The sequence below is a fragment of the Scleropages formosus genome, chromosome 9, assembly GCF_900964775.1.
Source record: "Scleropages formosus chromosome 9, fSclFor1.1, whole genome shotgun sequence".
In the NCBI taxonomy this organism is placed as follows: domain Eukaryota; kingdom Metazoa; phylum Chordata; class Actinopteri; order Osteoglossiformes; family Osteoglossidae; genus Scleropages; species Scleropages formosus.
The window spans coordinates 8,149,198-8,165,609 of record NC_041814.1 but is presented as its reverse complement, the minus strand read 5'-3'; the positions used below and the strand labels follow the sequence as shown (position 1 = coordinate 8,165,609).

General features: G+C 40.9%; 2 protein-coding genes across 7 annotated transcripts; one reads left to right on the top strand and one right to left on the bottom strand.

Annotated features, from left to right (window-relative positions):
* Positions 1–1,403: 1,403 nt before the first annotated feature.
* On the bottom strand, positions 1,404–4,324 carry nphs2 (NPHS2 stomatin family member, podocin). The gene is made up of 8 exons (XM_018726728.2): positions 4,009–4,324; positions 3,813–3,916; positions 3,661–3,733; positions 3,307–3,389; positions 3,002–3,205; positions 2,507–2,562; positions 2,217–2,295; positions 1,404–1,670 (listed from the first exon to the last, which is right to left on the bottom strand). Exons 1-8 carry the CDS (start codon positions 4,322–4,324, stop codon positions 1,404–1,406), a joined length of 1,182 nt encoding a protein of 393 aa, XP_018582244.2.
* A 2,649-nt stretch (positions 4,325–6,973) lies between these two features.
* Positions 6,974–15,816, top strand: tdrd5 (tudor domain containing 5). 6 transcript variants are annotated; one of them, XM_018726713.1, is made up of 15 exons: positions 6,974–7,042; positions 7,664–7,899; positions 8,167–8,613; positions 8,747–8,922; positions 9,101–9,184; positions 9,321–9,377; positions 9,509–9,668; positions 9,774–9,931; positions 12,398–12,615; positions 12,724–12,933; positions 13,566–13,632; positions 13,816–14,016; positions 14,123–14,224; positions 14,695–14,795; positions 15,653–15,816. In XM_018726713.1, the coding sequence occupies exons 2-14, from the start codon at positions 7,671–7,673 to the stop codon at positions 14,788–14,790; spliced, it is 2,205 nt and encodes a 734-aa protein (XP_018582229.1). In that variant the 5' UTR covers positions 6,974–7,042; positions 7,664–7,670; the 3' UTR covers positions 14,791–14,795; positions 15,653–15,816. The 6 variants fall into 6 exon arrangements, 5 of the variants coding, with proteins under 5 accessions (XP_018582229.1, XP_018582227.1, XP_018582231.1 ...); XM_018726711.1 differs by having other exon boundaries at positions 9,774–9,955; XM_018726712.1 differs by having other exon boundaries at positions 6,993–7,097; positions 9,774–9,955.
* The last annotated feature ends 596 nt before the right edge of the window (positions 15,817–16,412 follow it).

Sequence of the window (16,412 nt, the reverse complement as noted above, 5' to 3'; positions counted from 1 at the left end):
GGGAAGTACAGTATGTACAATGCAGCAGATGCAACATTCAAACTGGCTTTTCAAACACAGAAAAACAGCCCTTACAATAAAATTTGAGAAAAAAAAAATTTAATTTTCACACAAAATCCTAAAAAGAATGGACCCTATAGTGCAGTGTGTTTGTGTATGTACTTCTGCACCATGAGCTACTGTGTGTGTTGTATGATAATCCCCTATGTCTGACAGTCCATCTACCCTCTGCTGTGTTCTTTTGTACTTCAAGGAGTCAGAGGAGAACTCCCTGTGGTTGGAGATGTTGCTGGAGGCCACACTTGAGAAGGTCCATGAGGTGGAGCAGCAGCTTGGGGCTGCCTCAAGTACAATGTCACACAGCTAACTTGCCTTTTTGGGACTTTTTTAATTCTTTCCTGGGTAACATAGTCATTTTCCCATTGTGAGTCTTTAAACAAGACCATTGTTTCTTCTGTCTCCAAAACAAGAGATGTTGATTCTGAAGTTCTGTATTTATTTGTTTACTTTTGTATTAAGTGTTGTGCCCAAATTCTGAAAGTCATGGAATTTTATTGTGTACTGTTTGCCAGATGTATATACTGCAGTTTCTCTGATTGGTTTCTACACCATAAAGAAAATGTGTGTTAGTGTAAAAACTTTCCAGCACTCTCAAGTCCTTCTGCTGGTTCATACAGGCACATGTGATAATTTTTTTTTTTGACAGTGTCATCCATCATATAGGTGGGCACCATATATGGTGAAAAGAAACGAACTAACTGCACTTAAGAATCACGTGTCTGCATCCATGTCTCTCTTTCTGCTAATGTAATGCACACGTTGCATTTTCTATGAAATGTACGGCACTTTGGAGAAAAGCGTCTGCTAAATGAATAAATGTAAATATAAAGTTTTTACTGTTAATTACTTGTCCTGTTCTGGAATGAACTACACTTTGTATAACAGAAATACAGTACCGTGACTTCCGTCAAAATGGTGCGCTCCCAGAACCCAGAACTGACGATAATAAAGTAGTTCTACACAACAAGCTGCTCGTACCAAAACCCTGATCCTCAGATCCCTTCGCTGAAGGAATACTATAAAGTTCACTCTGTTTATCCTTAGTCCAGGTTGTGAGAATTAAATAGCACATCAGAATATGTATGCATTTGAGTATCGGCCTACATAAACAGAAGTATGTGTCAAGTTTAAAAAAAAAAAAAAAAAAAAAATACAAAATATACAGAAGCAAAATAGGGTTTTACTCCTTTGGCTTTAATGAAAATTAATAAAATCTAGTATTTTCACACATTGTTTTTATATTTTCAAAACTAGTAAAACCATAAATATTTGTTTTTTAATTTTCCTTTTTGGTTTATATTTTTCCCCTATGCTGGACATTTAAAGATTAACAAGGATCCTCTCTACATCATTGGGGAATCTCTGTGGGATTTCTCAGTGGGATTCTCCACTGTGAGGCTGTGACTGACTGGCTCAGGAGAAGCAGATGTGTGAGCAGGCAGGGCTAGGAGCTCCGAAGGCAGATTGAGGACAAGGGTTGGATGTTCTGTTCGCAGAGTCTGCAAGAGCTGCAGCAGACGGAGCTGAATGGCAGCTGGGGACCCAGACAGACTTTCTACGGAGGCCTTCAGGGCTTCACAGGCTGCCCGCTCTCCTTCTGCCGCAATGATCTGTATCAAACATAGCCACACACACACACACACACACACACACACACACACACACACACACACACACACTTACTTTCAGGTTTTTAAACATCACATACAACAATATGAACAGACTCGAGTTTCTTTTTTGATTCATCCAGTGGAAACTACTAAGGCATCAACCCAAATTAAAAAAATGTACCAATATACTGTACATTAAAAACTTACGTATTATAAGATAGACTACTGTGTTATTCAATCCTTTAGGCTATATTTGCATAACCTGTTATGCTGTCCCCATTTTCAGTTTATTTAAAACATTACAACTGTACAAAGAAATTAAAACACAGAAAATGAAAGCTAATGTTTTAAGTATTTTCTTTAGAAAGAAATCTCATCATCACATAATGAAATGACAGAGAAAGTAATGAGAGCGGGTGCCTCATCCAACTGCCATTTCGAAATGAGCTCCCATTTAACAACCACCAGTAATCACCTTCCCTTTGCCCTTTTGTTCAGCCGTCATAAAGGTTGGTGTGGAGAAGTGGTCATGACATGGGCTCTTACTTTGATCTGCGCCAGCCTTTTGGCCTCTGCTTCAGCAGCCAGGCTGTGCTGAAGTTCAGCTGGGAGATGGATGTCCTCTCTTAGATTCGTAGAGTGAGCAATGCACAAAACACGGGTCAACAGAATATTCACTGAGACTGAACGCCATTAAGAGGGAGGCTTGGAGCGAATGTTCCAGGCACTGAAAACATTTACTGTGTCCCATTTCTAAAGTCCTAGTGTTCTTAATGTTTGGATTATTGTAAGGTGTGAGAGTCAGGTCTCTTTAGTGCTGGCTATTCTTCACTCACATTTCTGCCCTCTCCACCTTGATTCCCCACTGAGAAGTCACAGCATCAAGGGCCACCTGGATATGAAGTAGAAAGGATATTAATATACAAATACACATCTAACTGCCCTTTTCTGTGACACTAACCCCTTAACTCTGAAGTCTTACATATTGTGCTGGAAGCTCATATTACTGTCTATAAAATACGAGACACTGCAACCAAAAGACAATAATCTGTGTCGTAGGGAATGTCAGAAATTTACCAGGATCCAAAACTATTCAAACTCTTAATTGGTTTTCCACAGATTTGCTTTGCTACTTGTTGCTGCAGAAAGTTAAGCACATTTGCAAGGATAAATTTGGTTGATCATTGTATTTTCTCTTTGCATTTTCAAGGTGTAGTATTCAGGGCCTTTTCTTACTTGAACTTCCCCCTATCTTCTACACATTGAATTTAAAATTTCAAACTGAGCCCTGGTCCGATGGCTCTTCATGAATGCAAGAAAAACCAGAGTACCTGGATTTCTTTGGTGACCTCTTTCCTGTCCAGCAGAATCTGAGAGAAAGTGTAGTGGGCCAGAACGTCCCGCTCGGTGACTTGAAACATCCCCTGCAACATGTTAGAGATCCCTGACAGGGCAGTGAAGCATAAGGACACATTCTCCATGCGGTAGTAACAAACCGCACTCAGCTCTGTGGTCACCAGGTCCTTTGTCACCACCTGGACACAAGTCAGTTAGAGAATAGTTGTAGTTAAACAAAACCATTTGATTGTGTACAATTAATTTTGCATACACCCACAATGGGAGATGATATCATTACCGTGTGTGGGACAATTTTGAGCATTTTTAGCCTAATGTCCACCTTCTGACACACATCCAAGAATGGGATGTAGAAAAGGAGTCCTAGGTCCCACATGCAGAGAATGCAAAAAAGGAACAAGTTTTAAAAAGAAGTTGGCAATAATATCACTCTGCGACACTCACACCCTGTGCTGAGAAGTTCACCAATAAGGTAATACTATTTTCCACTGATGGTCCATGAATTGAAGAATAAATAAGCAATGAAAGATGCAGAACCAGCATATTCTTTCATTATCTTTAAATGTCTTTTGGTGAAGAACTAGTGAAAAATCTGATATTCCATAAATTCTGATGTTTCTTAAGTTTCAGGTACCTGGTCCCCTGGGCTTCCCTTCCAGTAGGTGTCCAAGTCGAAAGATAATTGCTCGCTCATGTTCTCTGACTATCTGTGGATCAACCCAAAGAAATTGCTAATGCAAAACTATGTGACCAAAAATGGTAAATTCAGGGTGTTTTAGATCTTACCGTCACGCAGAGCCAGATGGACAGAGGAAAGGAGAGGAATATGATCACAAGAGCCATGCCTGTTAGAAGCCACTCGCACAAACCCAGATTTCTTTTCTTTAAGCCTGTAAGTGACCACAAATCGGTGTTTTTCTGCAAAGGTCTTTGTTTTATAAATGTTCCTGGTTAGTGTGCAAATGCCAAAAGTCAGCTGTACCTTCCTCTGGCCTCTCCCACTCCAGAAGCCCGAGTGACTCTTCTGCTTCATCGTCCCCTTCTTTGTCCCTCACACTGTCCACGTTCACAACAGTGGAGTTTAGCTTGGGTCTTTCCTCCTCCTGTTCTTCCGCTTTGGTTGCTTCCATCTGAGGTTCTTTTCTGACTGTCTTTTTCTTCTCCACACCATCCAGTGCCTTCAGCATCTTTCTGGTTCTGTGTTGTTGCTCCCGAGAGTCAGATGACCTGTGCTTCATGGTGCCTTTTCTTGTTCTTGAACGGGACCGGGAGGAACTCAACCTTGTGTTCCCTTCCATCCTGTGCTGTAAGTAGCTTCCGCAATGAGACAAACTTCAGTTCAAGAGAGTCTGAAGAGCAGATAACACCTTGAGGCAAGAGAGTAAGAAACTGGAGCTGCCTGTGTAACCGGGGGCTTTTCGGGAGCTTAGCGCTTATGGTCTGTTGTTCAGGAGTTTTCAGTTAACAATCAATGGAATGCCCACTTATCCAATTTACTAAGAGGTCTGTTCTTTTCATATGTGTGTTTAAAAATGAAAAGAAGTTGGCAGTATTTAAGGGCAGTACTAGTGGAGGTATGTCTTACAAGGCAATCCAGGGTGGGTGTGGAAAGGTGGGAGGGTCACAGCATAAGAGCACATGAAATGTATATATAAATGATACGTGGGTATGATGAAAAATTACATAAATGTGAATTTCTTAAACATCCAATAAAACTAGAGTTCCAGAAAGAAAAACAAGAGATATTTTTTCTAAATGTTACTATATGAAATATAACTGTGCTCTGACAAAGTTGGCACCTTGTATGATTTTTACACTGTATAGAAAATGTAGAGAAGACTATTTATTTCTCCCAAAAGCTGTAAATATCCAAGGAGTGCTGAGAATTTTTAATCACTGACATATTACTGGAGAAATCTCACTGTCTTCTGTTCCAGGAGTTGCTGTGTGGGACTTAGAGGAATTTGCAGAGTAAGAAGTGAATCTCTTAAAACAAGCTGATGTCAGGGTTTTGTGTTATTACAGCTATGGTGTGCAGAACGTAAGAGTTCCTCCTTGACACAACTTAATTAAAGTGTCAGATTAACAAATTGATGTACAGTGTGCAAAACAAATATTTGGGACAGATGCAGTTAAATGGCAGGCACCATTTCTTATGTTTTAATAAACATATTTTGTATTGAATTATGTGGACAGAAATCTCAGTATCTGAACAATATTTAATTTTTTTTTTTCAAATTCTAAAGCAAACCAAAAGAGAAGCAGTTTTCATTATCAATTTATATTATGTGTTGCTGTTTTTAAAGAATAGGGGGCGTGGTGGCGCAGTGGGTTGGACCGGGTCTTGCTCTCCGGTGGGTCTGGGGTTCAAGTCCTACTTGGGGTGCCTTGCGACGGACTGGCGTCCCGTCCTGGGTGCGTCCCCTCCTCCTCCAGCCTTATGCCCTGTATTGCCGGGTTGGCTCCGGTTCTCCGTGACCCCGTATGGGACGAGCGGTTCTGAAAGTGTGTGTGTGTGTTTTAAAGGGTGTTGTATTGATGTTGACTTTTGGCAACCGCATAAACAGATTTTGCACAGAGTGAACATACTTATCCTGCTGTACTTTGGCTGGAAAGGTGCGTTCAATGTCATTCTGATTATATTCTGAAATTTTAAAAAAGACACACACACACACTGTCTGAAACCGCCTGTCCCAAGCAGGGTTGCGGCAAACTGGAGCCTAACCCAGCAACACAGGGCACAAGGCCAGGGGGGGCGGCACACCCCGGATGGGACGCCAGTTCACTGCAAGGCACCCCACCCAGGACTCAAACCTCAGACCCACTAGAGAGCGGGACCCAGCCAAGGCCACCGCACCCCCCTAAGTAAAACCAAAAATGAAAATAGTCTTTTACAATACCTCTAGTAAAATTGCTACGGAAAAACAAGTCTAAAATGAGAGTTCCCATAGCTGCCCGTATCAAGTTCAAGACTCTTTATTCGTGGATCTGCTTCCTAATACCTGCAGGACCTGATTACTCATGACGCTCCAAACAGACTACTATGCTTCTCCAGTTTTGCCTTCTTGGCGGTCCCATGCAGAAAAGGTCGAAATTAAAACCTTGAAGGTTCTTGATTCTGGCTCCAATGTGGTGGAATGATATCACTCTTTCACTCACAGCCGTCGAATTCCTCTCAACATTCAAAAAGGGTCTCAAAACACACTTATTTTGGACCCATTTCTGCCAAGGATCAATCTACTCCATAAACTTGTCATAAATGATCTATTTTGTGTTATTTATTTTGTTGTTTTATTGTCTTTGTCAGTATATCTGCACATTGTTGTTATGTGTCAAGTCTTTTAGGCCTCATATTGTACTGTTGTATGCCACTTTTCTTGCAGGGATTTAAAAAGTAATTTTCCATGCTATATGGAGCTGCTTATGTAATATATTGTAGCAAAAAGAGAGGTAGGCTGGACTGGACTGGGAGAATCTCAAGTCTGCATCTGAATCTCTCCACTTGTCAGTAAAATGCAGTTTTGTTTAACTCTCAGTTGCTTTGTTCAATGAATAAATGTAAATGTAGAGTTGGTTTAACTCATAAATTTACGTTTACATTTATTTATTTAGCGGATGCTTTTCTCCAAAGCGACGTACATCTCAGCAAAAATGCAAATTTGTGCATTACATTAGGAGAAAGAGATAGTTGCAGACATCATGTGACTCTTAAGTAAACCTAGTTTGTTTCTTTCCACTTGTGATGCACCGATGTTCATCGCTCGGATAGGTGCATAAAACGCAGGATAGATGAATCATGATAACCGAAATATAAGATTTAAAAGTGGCTTCCCATGCCAACCCTGCTCTCAGTTCGCCAACATGACCCCAAAGCACATTTCTACTGCCGTTTCATATAACGCGTTTTCGCAGTTGGCTCCCAGAAAACGGTCACGTGGCCTCGGCGGCGCGAGGACAACAGGTTTCCTACGGCTGCGGGAGCTGAGGTTTGCGCGCGTCAGGTTTAGCACGAGACGGTAATAAACTTCGAAGCAGCTTATTTGAGCCACTTTTTGATCGTGTGCCGCATGGGTACGTTGTTGTATTTAGTGGTACGGTTTAATATTTCATTTTAAAATAAAAAAGCCAAAGTTTGTATGCTTCAAATGACAATGTCGGGTAGCGCCGCAGATTTGTTGCGGTTTTCGTTTCTCATTAGCTGTGTCTGCTGGGCCTTGAGTTAATTAGTAAATTTGCTACAAAACATGTTCTATTTCTTATATTCATAGGCTATTTCCAATTATTAATGCTCACAGTTCCAAAGGCAAAAACGCCTCAAAGTTTGTCACAGTGAGTGACTTCAGCAATAGCTTCTTAGGCGTTTAGACATTCTTAAAGTAAACTGTGTTGGTTATAATAATAAACCATCTTGCTGTTTGGTAAAATAATTCAACAAGCAAGTGTTTGGATGCGTTCTTCTTGAAAAATAACAGAATAGGTCAGTAAAATTTCTAATAAGTGCATTTTTGGGACCTTCAAGTTCAGATAGACTGAAACACCCTCCGTCTGTGTTCCCACTCAAACTTTCTGTCCCATTGCATTAGCTGATCTTGTCACCCATTCCTCTTCTCTTCCGCCCTCTGTTTGCTGTCTGTCAGGTTCACGATGACGCAGGAGCAGCTGCTTAGAATGCTGAAGAAGGATGTTCGCTCCCTCCTCGTTTCGGCAAATGGTGGCCTGACTGCCGAACAGCTGAAGCGAGACTACAAGGTCATGCTGGGCCACCCATTGCCACTCCAGCCCTTGGGTTATCGGAATGTGTTGGAGATGGTTGGGGACATGCCTGATGTGGTGGCTGTCAGCTACTCTCATGATGGTGGCCTGCTGTTGAAAGGTAATGTCTTTAATTGTTATTTTTATGAAATTACAATTGTAGTATAGTTGTAGCCTTTTTTTAAATCATATAGTTTAATGTTTGTCATCATTTGTGCACTGCAGAGATGATCTTGACATTATTTTGCAGGCAAACTGTGTTGGTGTAATGTTTTTAGAAATGTGGCTCTTAATGTATATATGGTGAACAAAGCAGACAGGGATGCATATTTTTATTTGCATATGTTCTATTGCAAAGTTTGATTATTGCTGTTTTTCTTAATTGTAGCCGTTGGGGTTGAGAGCACCAAAAGGATTGAAGAGCTGGTGTCCAAGCAGCGTAGCAGCAAACACAAGGTGGCTCCACGGAAGACAGCTATGGGGTCGAGCTGCTCCCACAGCTTACAAAAAAATCCTGTTAAACTACCCTGCCGTGGTCATGCCCCCCCAGCCGTTCCTGTGCAGTTGCGCAGTCAGCTGCAGCAGCTACTTTCTCAGGGACCAGTTTTGTTGTCTGAACTGGAGTCGTCTTTTGCGAGGCGCTTTGGTTGGCCATTGCAGATAACACACTATGGCTTCAACTCCATTGCAGAGATGCTGGTGGCAGTCTCTGACATTGTAACTGTCAAGCAAAGCAGGATGGGGTCAGTGATAAGTCTGCAAAGTAACATGGTATCCCCACAACCCACTAAGCAAAGCCCAGCTGACTTAGAAGTTACTTGTGCACAGAGTCCAGGTTTGTAAATCTTAGGAAAGTAAGCTGTTTCAGTGTTTTGTGTGGTGTGGTGTTTTTTTTTTATTTTTTTTTTTATTTTGGTTCTTGTATCTGGCCAGTAGAAGGAAACTTTAAAAATGAGCCATTTGTTTAGTTTGTCATGCTGAGGAAAAACACCTGCTCCTGACCAGTGAGACTAGTGAGCCTACTCTACCGAACGAAAGCAGCCTTGGTGACATGCTGAGTGCTGGGAGGCTGCACAGTGAGGGCACACAGCTTGGGCCAAAGCCAGTACAGGAGGAGACAGGCTTTGAAAGTAGCAATGAAAAGGTCTGTTTGCTTCTTATTACTTTCTTCTGATTTGTTAAGCTGAGTACAGGGGAAAATCTGCATGACAGTAATGTAGTTAAACACTGGGTTGTTACAAAGATGTATAGCCAGTTGCAGAGGGGCAGGGTAAATTGGAGTGTTGACATGTTAATACTTCTGTTTCTGCTGTTTTACACAGCTGCAAGAAGAGCTCAGGAAAAGGATTTTTGAGTGTGGGGCAACAGTCACTGTCAGGCCAGAGCTGAAGGAGAAACTTTGTCAGGTTAGTCATAGATTGAAGGATTGACTGCCACACTAATGCAATGTTTCAAGGCCTTCTCTGTCTTTCTCTGTCTTTCTCAGTTTTTGTAGGTTGAGTAGCGGTATCATGTGGTTTGAAACTTTTTTTTGTTTAATAGGTTGTAGCCCAGAGTGGTGAAGGAATCTCTATACATGATCTTCCTAGGGAGTTCAAGGTAACATAAGTGTACAGAAGTCATACAGTGCACTGGCCTTTCTGAAATACATGGGATGTTTTACTGTCGAATTTGCTCTGTGACATTTTTGTGAGATTTCATTGCATACCAAGTTGAACTCTGTTGTTCAGAGGCTGTTTGATGAAGACCTGCCCGTGTCTGAGTGTGGATTCCTGAGTGTGACAGAGATGGTTGGGGCCCTGAGTGATACATTTTACATTAAGTCGGGACATGAGGAGGAGAGACCTGGGTGGGTTGTTATGGACATCCAATGCAGGAGTGCCCAACATGGTTTGTATTTATTGTTACATTATAACTTAATATTAATTCTTAAGGAACTTTTTCAGGCTTTTGGTTCTAATATAGGCTTCATAAATCTGCATGTTTGCTTATCAGGAAAAGAGCAGGGTGAAAGTACCAGGGCACAAGAGCCTTTTGTGGCTCTGAATCCTCCCAAGAAAACTGTTGATTTCAGCTGTGTGGACTCTTCTTGGGAGGGGCAGGGTAATGAGGAGGTAGCTGCAAAGGCTGTGGAGGCTGAAGCAGACCTTAAGGTCAGCAACAAAACTTTTCATCAGGTAAGGTAGATAGTAACCTTGTGTGTAAAACCTAGGAATTCCCATAGTGATTTTAGGTGATGTGGTGTGCATAAGTAGTTTTTATTCTTAGTAAGACTAATATTATTCAGAGACAAATACAGGCTCTCCTTCTGCAATTAAGGCTCCTTGATGAGAAATCTGACTTACAAGCAAATTTTATTTGTACTTTAAAGTCCATAAACGCTATATATTGACTCTGTTTCAACACCTTACAAAAACAAACATTTAAATTTAAATTAAGATGTTACACCTTGGTCAAGTCCAGCACTGCACGAGCAGGGTAGTCTCTTGCCCATGTGGGGCATGACTTCTCCATGTTCTTTGATACTTGTGATTCCCAAGCAACTCAAAGTTCTCATTCATCAAATATTTTAAAAATATACTTTGTACATAACTGTTCAAGTTATGAGAATTCAGGTTTGTGAAGTGGTTTATGTTAATAACCCTGTTTTGACTTACAAGGCATCTCATCTTGAATTTGTTTTTATTCTCCCCCCAGTAGCTGAGCAGTATGAGACATTTACATGTGTTTAGTTAGCAAATACTTTTTCTCCAAAGTGACGTATGCTTATTAAGTAGTCTTTAGGTGATGCCATTACCTAAGGTGACTTAGTGTTAGATATACTGCACTGGACTCTCTAGTCATTCATGCAATTATATAGCAGAGCAATGTTACACAGTCACTCTCACACTTACAATTGAGTCACCAGTTCCCTTGAATGAAGCATGTCTTTAGATAGTAGGAAGAAATCCACATGAACAGATGAAGAGGAGCAGTTTATTGTAGCACATCCCATAAGGTTTACACAGTGATAGGGTTAGACAGTTTTTGACTTTACATGTGGTAATGGCAGCAGAATGATTCAAAACACACCCTGCAAGCAATTTAAACTAATCAATCCACCTGACACACATCTTTGGACACTGAGTGGAAACCCATGCTTTAAGTGTACAGTAACTCATAAGAGTGAGCTGAATGAGTGCAGGTATGCATACAAAATCATAAAATAACTGTTACCTACTGAAGTACTTGTGTCCATTTTAATGCTATTTAGTAGCATTTTAGCTTAACTGGGTGTCACTTGTGGGCCTGAGGAGGGCATAAAAACTTTAACCGTTGAAGCAAATAGTAATTAAGTCTGAGTTACAGGAGTCAGGAACACACTTTTGTAAGGAGGTACATATAGTCATACCCTTGAGATGCACCCATTTGAGCTATAAGAATCTGACTTTGTGAAGTTTTTTTACACCTAGTTCAGTTTGAGCAATTTTTTTTAATTGAAGGACTAAATAAGGATTGTGTTGTGCCTAATAGATGAAGAGCATGAGAAATTTATTGATTTAGCAGTTACTTTTCTCCAAAGTGACCAGTAATGATTAACTAGTCTTTAGCAGAGCAGACACCTTTATCCAAGATTACTTAGATACACTGTAGTAAACTTCCTATAATCATTCATATATTTACACAGCAGAGCACTGTAACCCGTTTGCATGCACACTACGGGTAATTTAGGGTCACCAAAACATATGAATCGCGTGCTTTTTGGAGGAAACCCATGTGGAAATGGAGAGAACATGCAGGCTCCACACATGAATGGAACCCATGTCTAATAGCACAGGCAAGACACTGACTGTCAGCTTGTTCACTAAATATGAATTAATTTGTATTGTTTTTTCCTTTTTTGTTTTTGCTTTTTTTGCATTAAAGGTTGAGGTCATATATAGACATTGACTGTGATTTGTATGTATGTTTTGTTTGCAGTTGTTTTCAAAATGTATGTAATGGCCAGAATGAGCACAAGAGAACAATCATAATGAAGGGGAACTGCTTGTTTTGTGTTATAACTAATATTAACTCCTGAAATTGTCCATTTTAATGACATTTGGTGACATTATAGCATAAAAGGGTATCCATTTTGCAGCTCATAACAAACACATTCACCACTGAAATTGACAGGTACGGATGAGTTACAGAATTCATCTTAGGAAGGGTAATAGAAAGAAACCAGAGCAGTCAGACAAAATCCACACAAATGTAGAAACACCGCACATAGATGAATTTGAAGCCATGGTCAGACCTATTGTCCAGGAGTTGTGAGGCACTCATTGTACTGCTATGCTGATAAAATAATAGTAATCTAAATAAGGAAAGGTAATAGGAAATGGGAACACACAAATGTATGGGATTTTGAACCTCTAGGTCTAGAGCTTGGATTTAAAGGTGTTCAGAAATGTTCTGGATTGCAATTGGATATTATGTCTCTGCTTGAAAGATGAGGCTGGGTTTTTTGCATGATTGGTGCAAAGAGTGCTTTAGTTATTTTTCCCATTTAAATGAAATGAAAACATCTTTGTTACATGAGGAAAGACTGTATTAGCTCATGCTGTTTTAATAATGCTTCTGTGTAAATATATGTTCAGATGCTAGACATATTTCCAGCACTGGCAGCGGTAGCAGGTGATGAGCCTGTGGTGCCCCTCGACATTGTGCAAGAGAAGCTATGGGCCACTGCCCGCCCACAAGAGAGGATGCTGGTGGGTGTACTGGTGGAGCGGGTCGTGTCTCCCAACCACTTCTATGTCCGATTTGATGAGACCACAGAGTCCAGCGCACTGGAGAACATGATGATTGAAATGAGGTCTACCTTGATTTATTTCTTTGAAGAGCTTCACCTAGGCACAGAAAATGTAAAGGACAAATGGGATTAGAGCATTACGATCCTGAAGTTGATTTTATCTGTTGATAGGAGCTGCTACACACATCCTGAGGTTTCAGATCGCTATCAGCTACTGGAAAGCTTTGTGCGTCCAAGCCAGGTGTGCTGTCTAAGGGTGCAGGACATATGGTTCTACCGGGTAGTAATTCACAGGATTCTGAATGACACCCAGGTGGAGGTATACTTTGTTGACTTTGGGGATGTCACCACTGTGGACTGGAGAGAATTGAAATTCCTCAAGTAAGTATTGAGTAATTCCTATAGCACCTATAATATTCATCATGTAATGTGTACCCAGGATCACCTCCAGCAAACTCTGTACTCAACATTTTATTATAATTATTGTTCTTTTTGCGCTGCTCTACTCTTCGGTCAACTTAGTCTTCCTCTTTGTAATCTGAGAAATGTCTTGTAAAAAGCAGAATTTTTAGGTTGCTTGGCTTTCAGTGCTATTTCTCATATACATATGGCTATATTAAGCAACTTAATATTGCATGCCAAGATTGTGTTTTTTTGGTACTATATATTGGTTTGTGGCTGGATGGCTGATGTTAGACTTGAGTGGTATTAAGTTATTTTAAAATCTTAGGTTAAACAAATTTCTCTAAGTCTTTACAGTGAATGTTTTTTTGTAAATTTAGTAGGTTGAAGAGAAGTGTTTGTATCCTGTTAACTGTAGAATCACATCTGTAGGATTAAGTTTTGTTCATGGTGTCTGGTTTTTAAGAGAACAGAAATATTTCATTCAGCTTAGAGGCAAAATATGTAAATGACAGCAATATGCAAAACCTCTGGTTTGAAGTCTCACGCAAATCCTTGTTGCTGCCTTATGGCTCTTTGTGGTTCTCTCTTCTGCATTTCTATTACCTTAGGTCCTGCTATGCCCAGCTCCCAGCACAAGCAGTCCTCTCTTCCCTGGCTGGGATCCGTCCCATTAGTGTGAGCCCTGTTCTTCATTTACTCTTCTGTAGCTGCAATGATCTACTTACCTCATGTGATGCTCTGCCCAGTGGGAGTGATAATGTGGCATTCATTTAATGCAGGTTCACCAAACAAATCTTTATGGTCCTTCACAGCTTTATCCATATCATTGTGGTTTTTTTTTTTTTTTTTTTGTCATAGGGTAATTGGAGCAAGGATGCAGTGAGGTATTTCCAGAAGCTGTGTTTTGAGCGTCCTCTGGTGGCTGCTATCCACAGCTACCAGGAGGATGTTCTGTACACCTTTCTGTGTGACACCCACACCGAGGAAGATGTGTACATCCACAACGCCCTGCTGGCTGAGGGACACGCTGTCCAGTGCATGGACTCCTACAGTGAAGATGTCAGTAAGAAGGATTCTCTTTAACTTCTTAAACATCAAAGCCTTTATGGTTATCGGTGTCCTTTTGCATTGACAATTGACAGTATAATGCATCTCCCATTTCCAGCTTTCCAGGCAATTCAATCCAGTGGCCCTCTACCTGGAGACAGGGATGCATGCTGGAGGCATCTGCCCTGAGTTATACCAGCAGCCAGTAGCCACACCAAGGGTACTGTCTTCTAGCAGGCAGTGAAAGTATGCTGTGTTCAAGTCCAAAAGTTGACTAGGATGTGGTCCAGCAGGTTCTTAAGCTCTGTTTAAATCACTGAGGCACTTAGGGCTGAAAGGGGCAGTTAAACACATTCTGCTGAGACAGTAAAGAAAAGAATTGCATTCAACTGTGTGCAGAGCTTTAGACATTTTTGGAAGCCTGAGCTTATGGTTAGAGGACATATATATTGCTTGACACTTACTACTATGTTGTTAATTTGATTAATGAATGCTGTGTGTAGTCAGAAGATTTCAGCTTAGATTTGCACTATTTTTCCTCAAAGGTATATCAAGCTGAAATACTTCACATGTCAATTTTAAGAATGGAGCCAAGGTTAAATATTCGTAGCTGTATACATGAGTATTTCTTGTATCCTGATGGAGCTGTAATAGCATTTGTACTGTTCTGGGGTATGTATGTGTTTATAGGAGAGGCGCCTAGTGGAGGAAGAGGAGGACCTCAGTGATCTCCCAGAACTGGAGGTCATCATTGATGATGATGATGATGACCTCACAGCAGTCTAACCCAGGTGTGCACAATGACATTAACCAAGTAAATAGATCCTGCCATGATCTGTCCAGCTTGTTCCCACACACCTGCCCCCTACCTTCCTTTATGGGGAGGTGTTAGCACAGACAGAAAACGTTGTAGGAGGTAGTGTATGCACCATGTACTTTGTGGTGGGGGGGTAGTGGAAGAGTTGTAATGATGCAGGCAAACCTGATGAGATTAGCCCCATTAAGGCCTGTTGTGGTGGACATATTGATTACAATCAAGTTACCACGCCCGATTAAAGGGCACAGTCCATTTTTTATTGTAAGACTCTGGTTTGGCTCCGGTTAGAGCCCTTTCCCATCAACATGGCAATTTATGTTTCAGATTTTGATTTAAGATAAGGTTGAGCATCCATTTCATTAAATGCTGATTCTTCTGTTCATTTGGCTAATATCACAGAGTGGCTGCTGTAGAATTCAGACAAATCGTGGAAATGCAGATAAATGTAAGCTTACAGGGAAACCATGCATTTCTGACAACCACTACTAGTGTATTACTTAATAATGTCTTTTGTTGTTAGCCAGTTATAGAGGAAAGAACTTTGTCAGAGTAGAACTTTGTTATATAAGGTGTGTGATTCAAAGATGTTTTGGTTATCTAAGTTTTGCTGTTTTTTCAGTGTGGCATACAATGAGTTTGTAGGTAATTACAAATATGTACACTGTTTAATATGTGGTTGTATAGTGTTGTTCCTAACAGATTACCTTGCAATAATGCAAAAAAGGCAGTGTGGCATGCACAGCCTGTGGCAGCCTGGGGAGAGAAAACGCAGCTCAGAACTGTCTGTGCCTATTTATTATGCCTTAATTCTCTGTTAACCCTGTTCCACAGTGAGAGTGAGACCCGCAAACTGAACGAGAGCCCAAGAAGTAACACGCACCACAGATTGTCCCAATACTTGCACTTGTTTGCCAACCCTGAATATACCCTCCCTCCTGACTGTCCCTTTGTTCTTTGATACTAATAAATCAAAAAAAAAAAATTCAGTTGCTCACTCAAGCCCATGTCCATGCTTGTCATCTAATAGATTTTTTCCTTTAAGATTATTTATAGAAGGTTGCACTTTATATTAAAGATTGTTTTATTTCTACATTCCTCATAACATATGATCACCCCTAGATATGATTAAATAAGGTAAAACATCTTAAGCAGGTTTTTACTGCTTCTACATACTGTATACAATAATACACAGGGAAAGATGTTCAACCCCTCGTGCCAAAATCAAGGGGGGTTTGGACACAAACCAACCACGCCACAATATTCCATCCCTCCCAAAACCCCACCAAACAATTGCCTTCACAAGAAAAATCAGCCCACATCATGGGCAAACACCATCCTCCTTGCCGGGAGCCACCGCGTGCACTTCGTTGGGGTTGTCAAGTGGGCACCTTCCTTTGTTGATGTTTCATTGAATTGACCCACGACACCTCCAGAAGGCTCAACGGCGAGATCTGGCATCCCAGACCCACCCCCCTCCATGCCCACAGTGCCATCCCAGCGACTCCACCCACTAAAAAAAAAAAAAAACCACCCCAACCATACATCAACCACCAACCAACACACCACACCACATCAGCATATGGAGGTGACA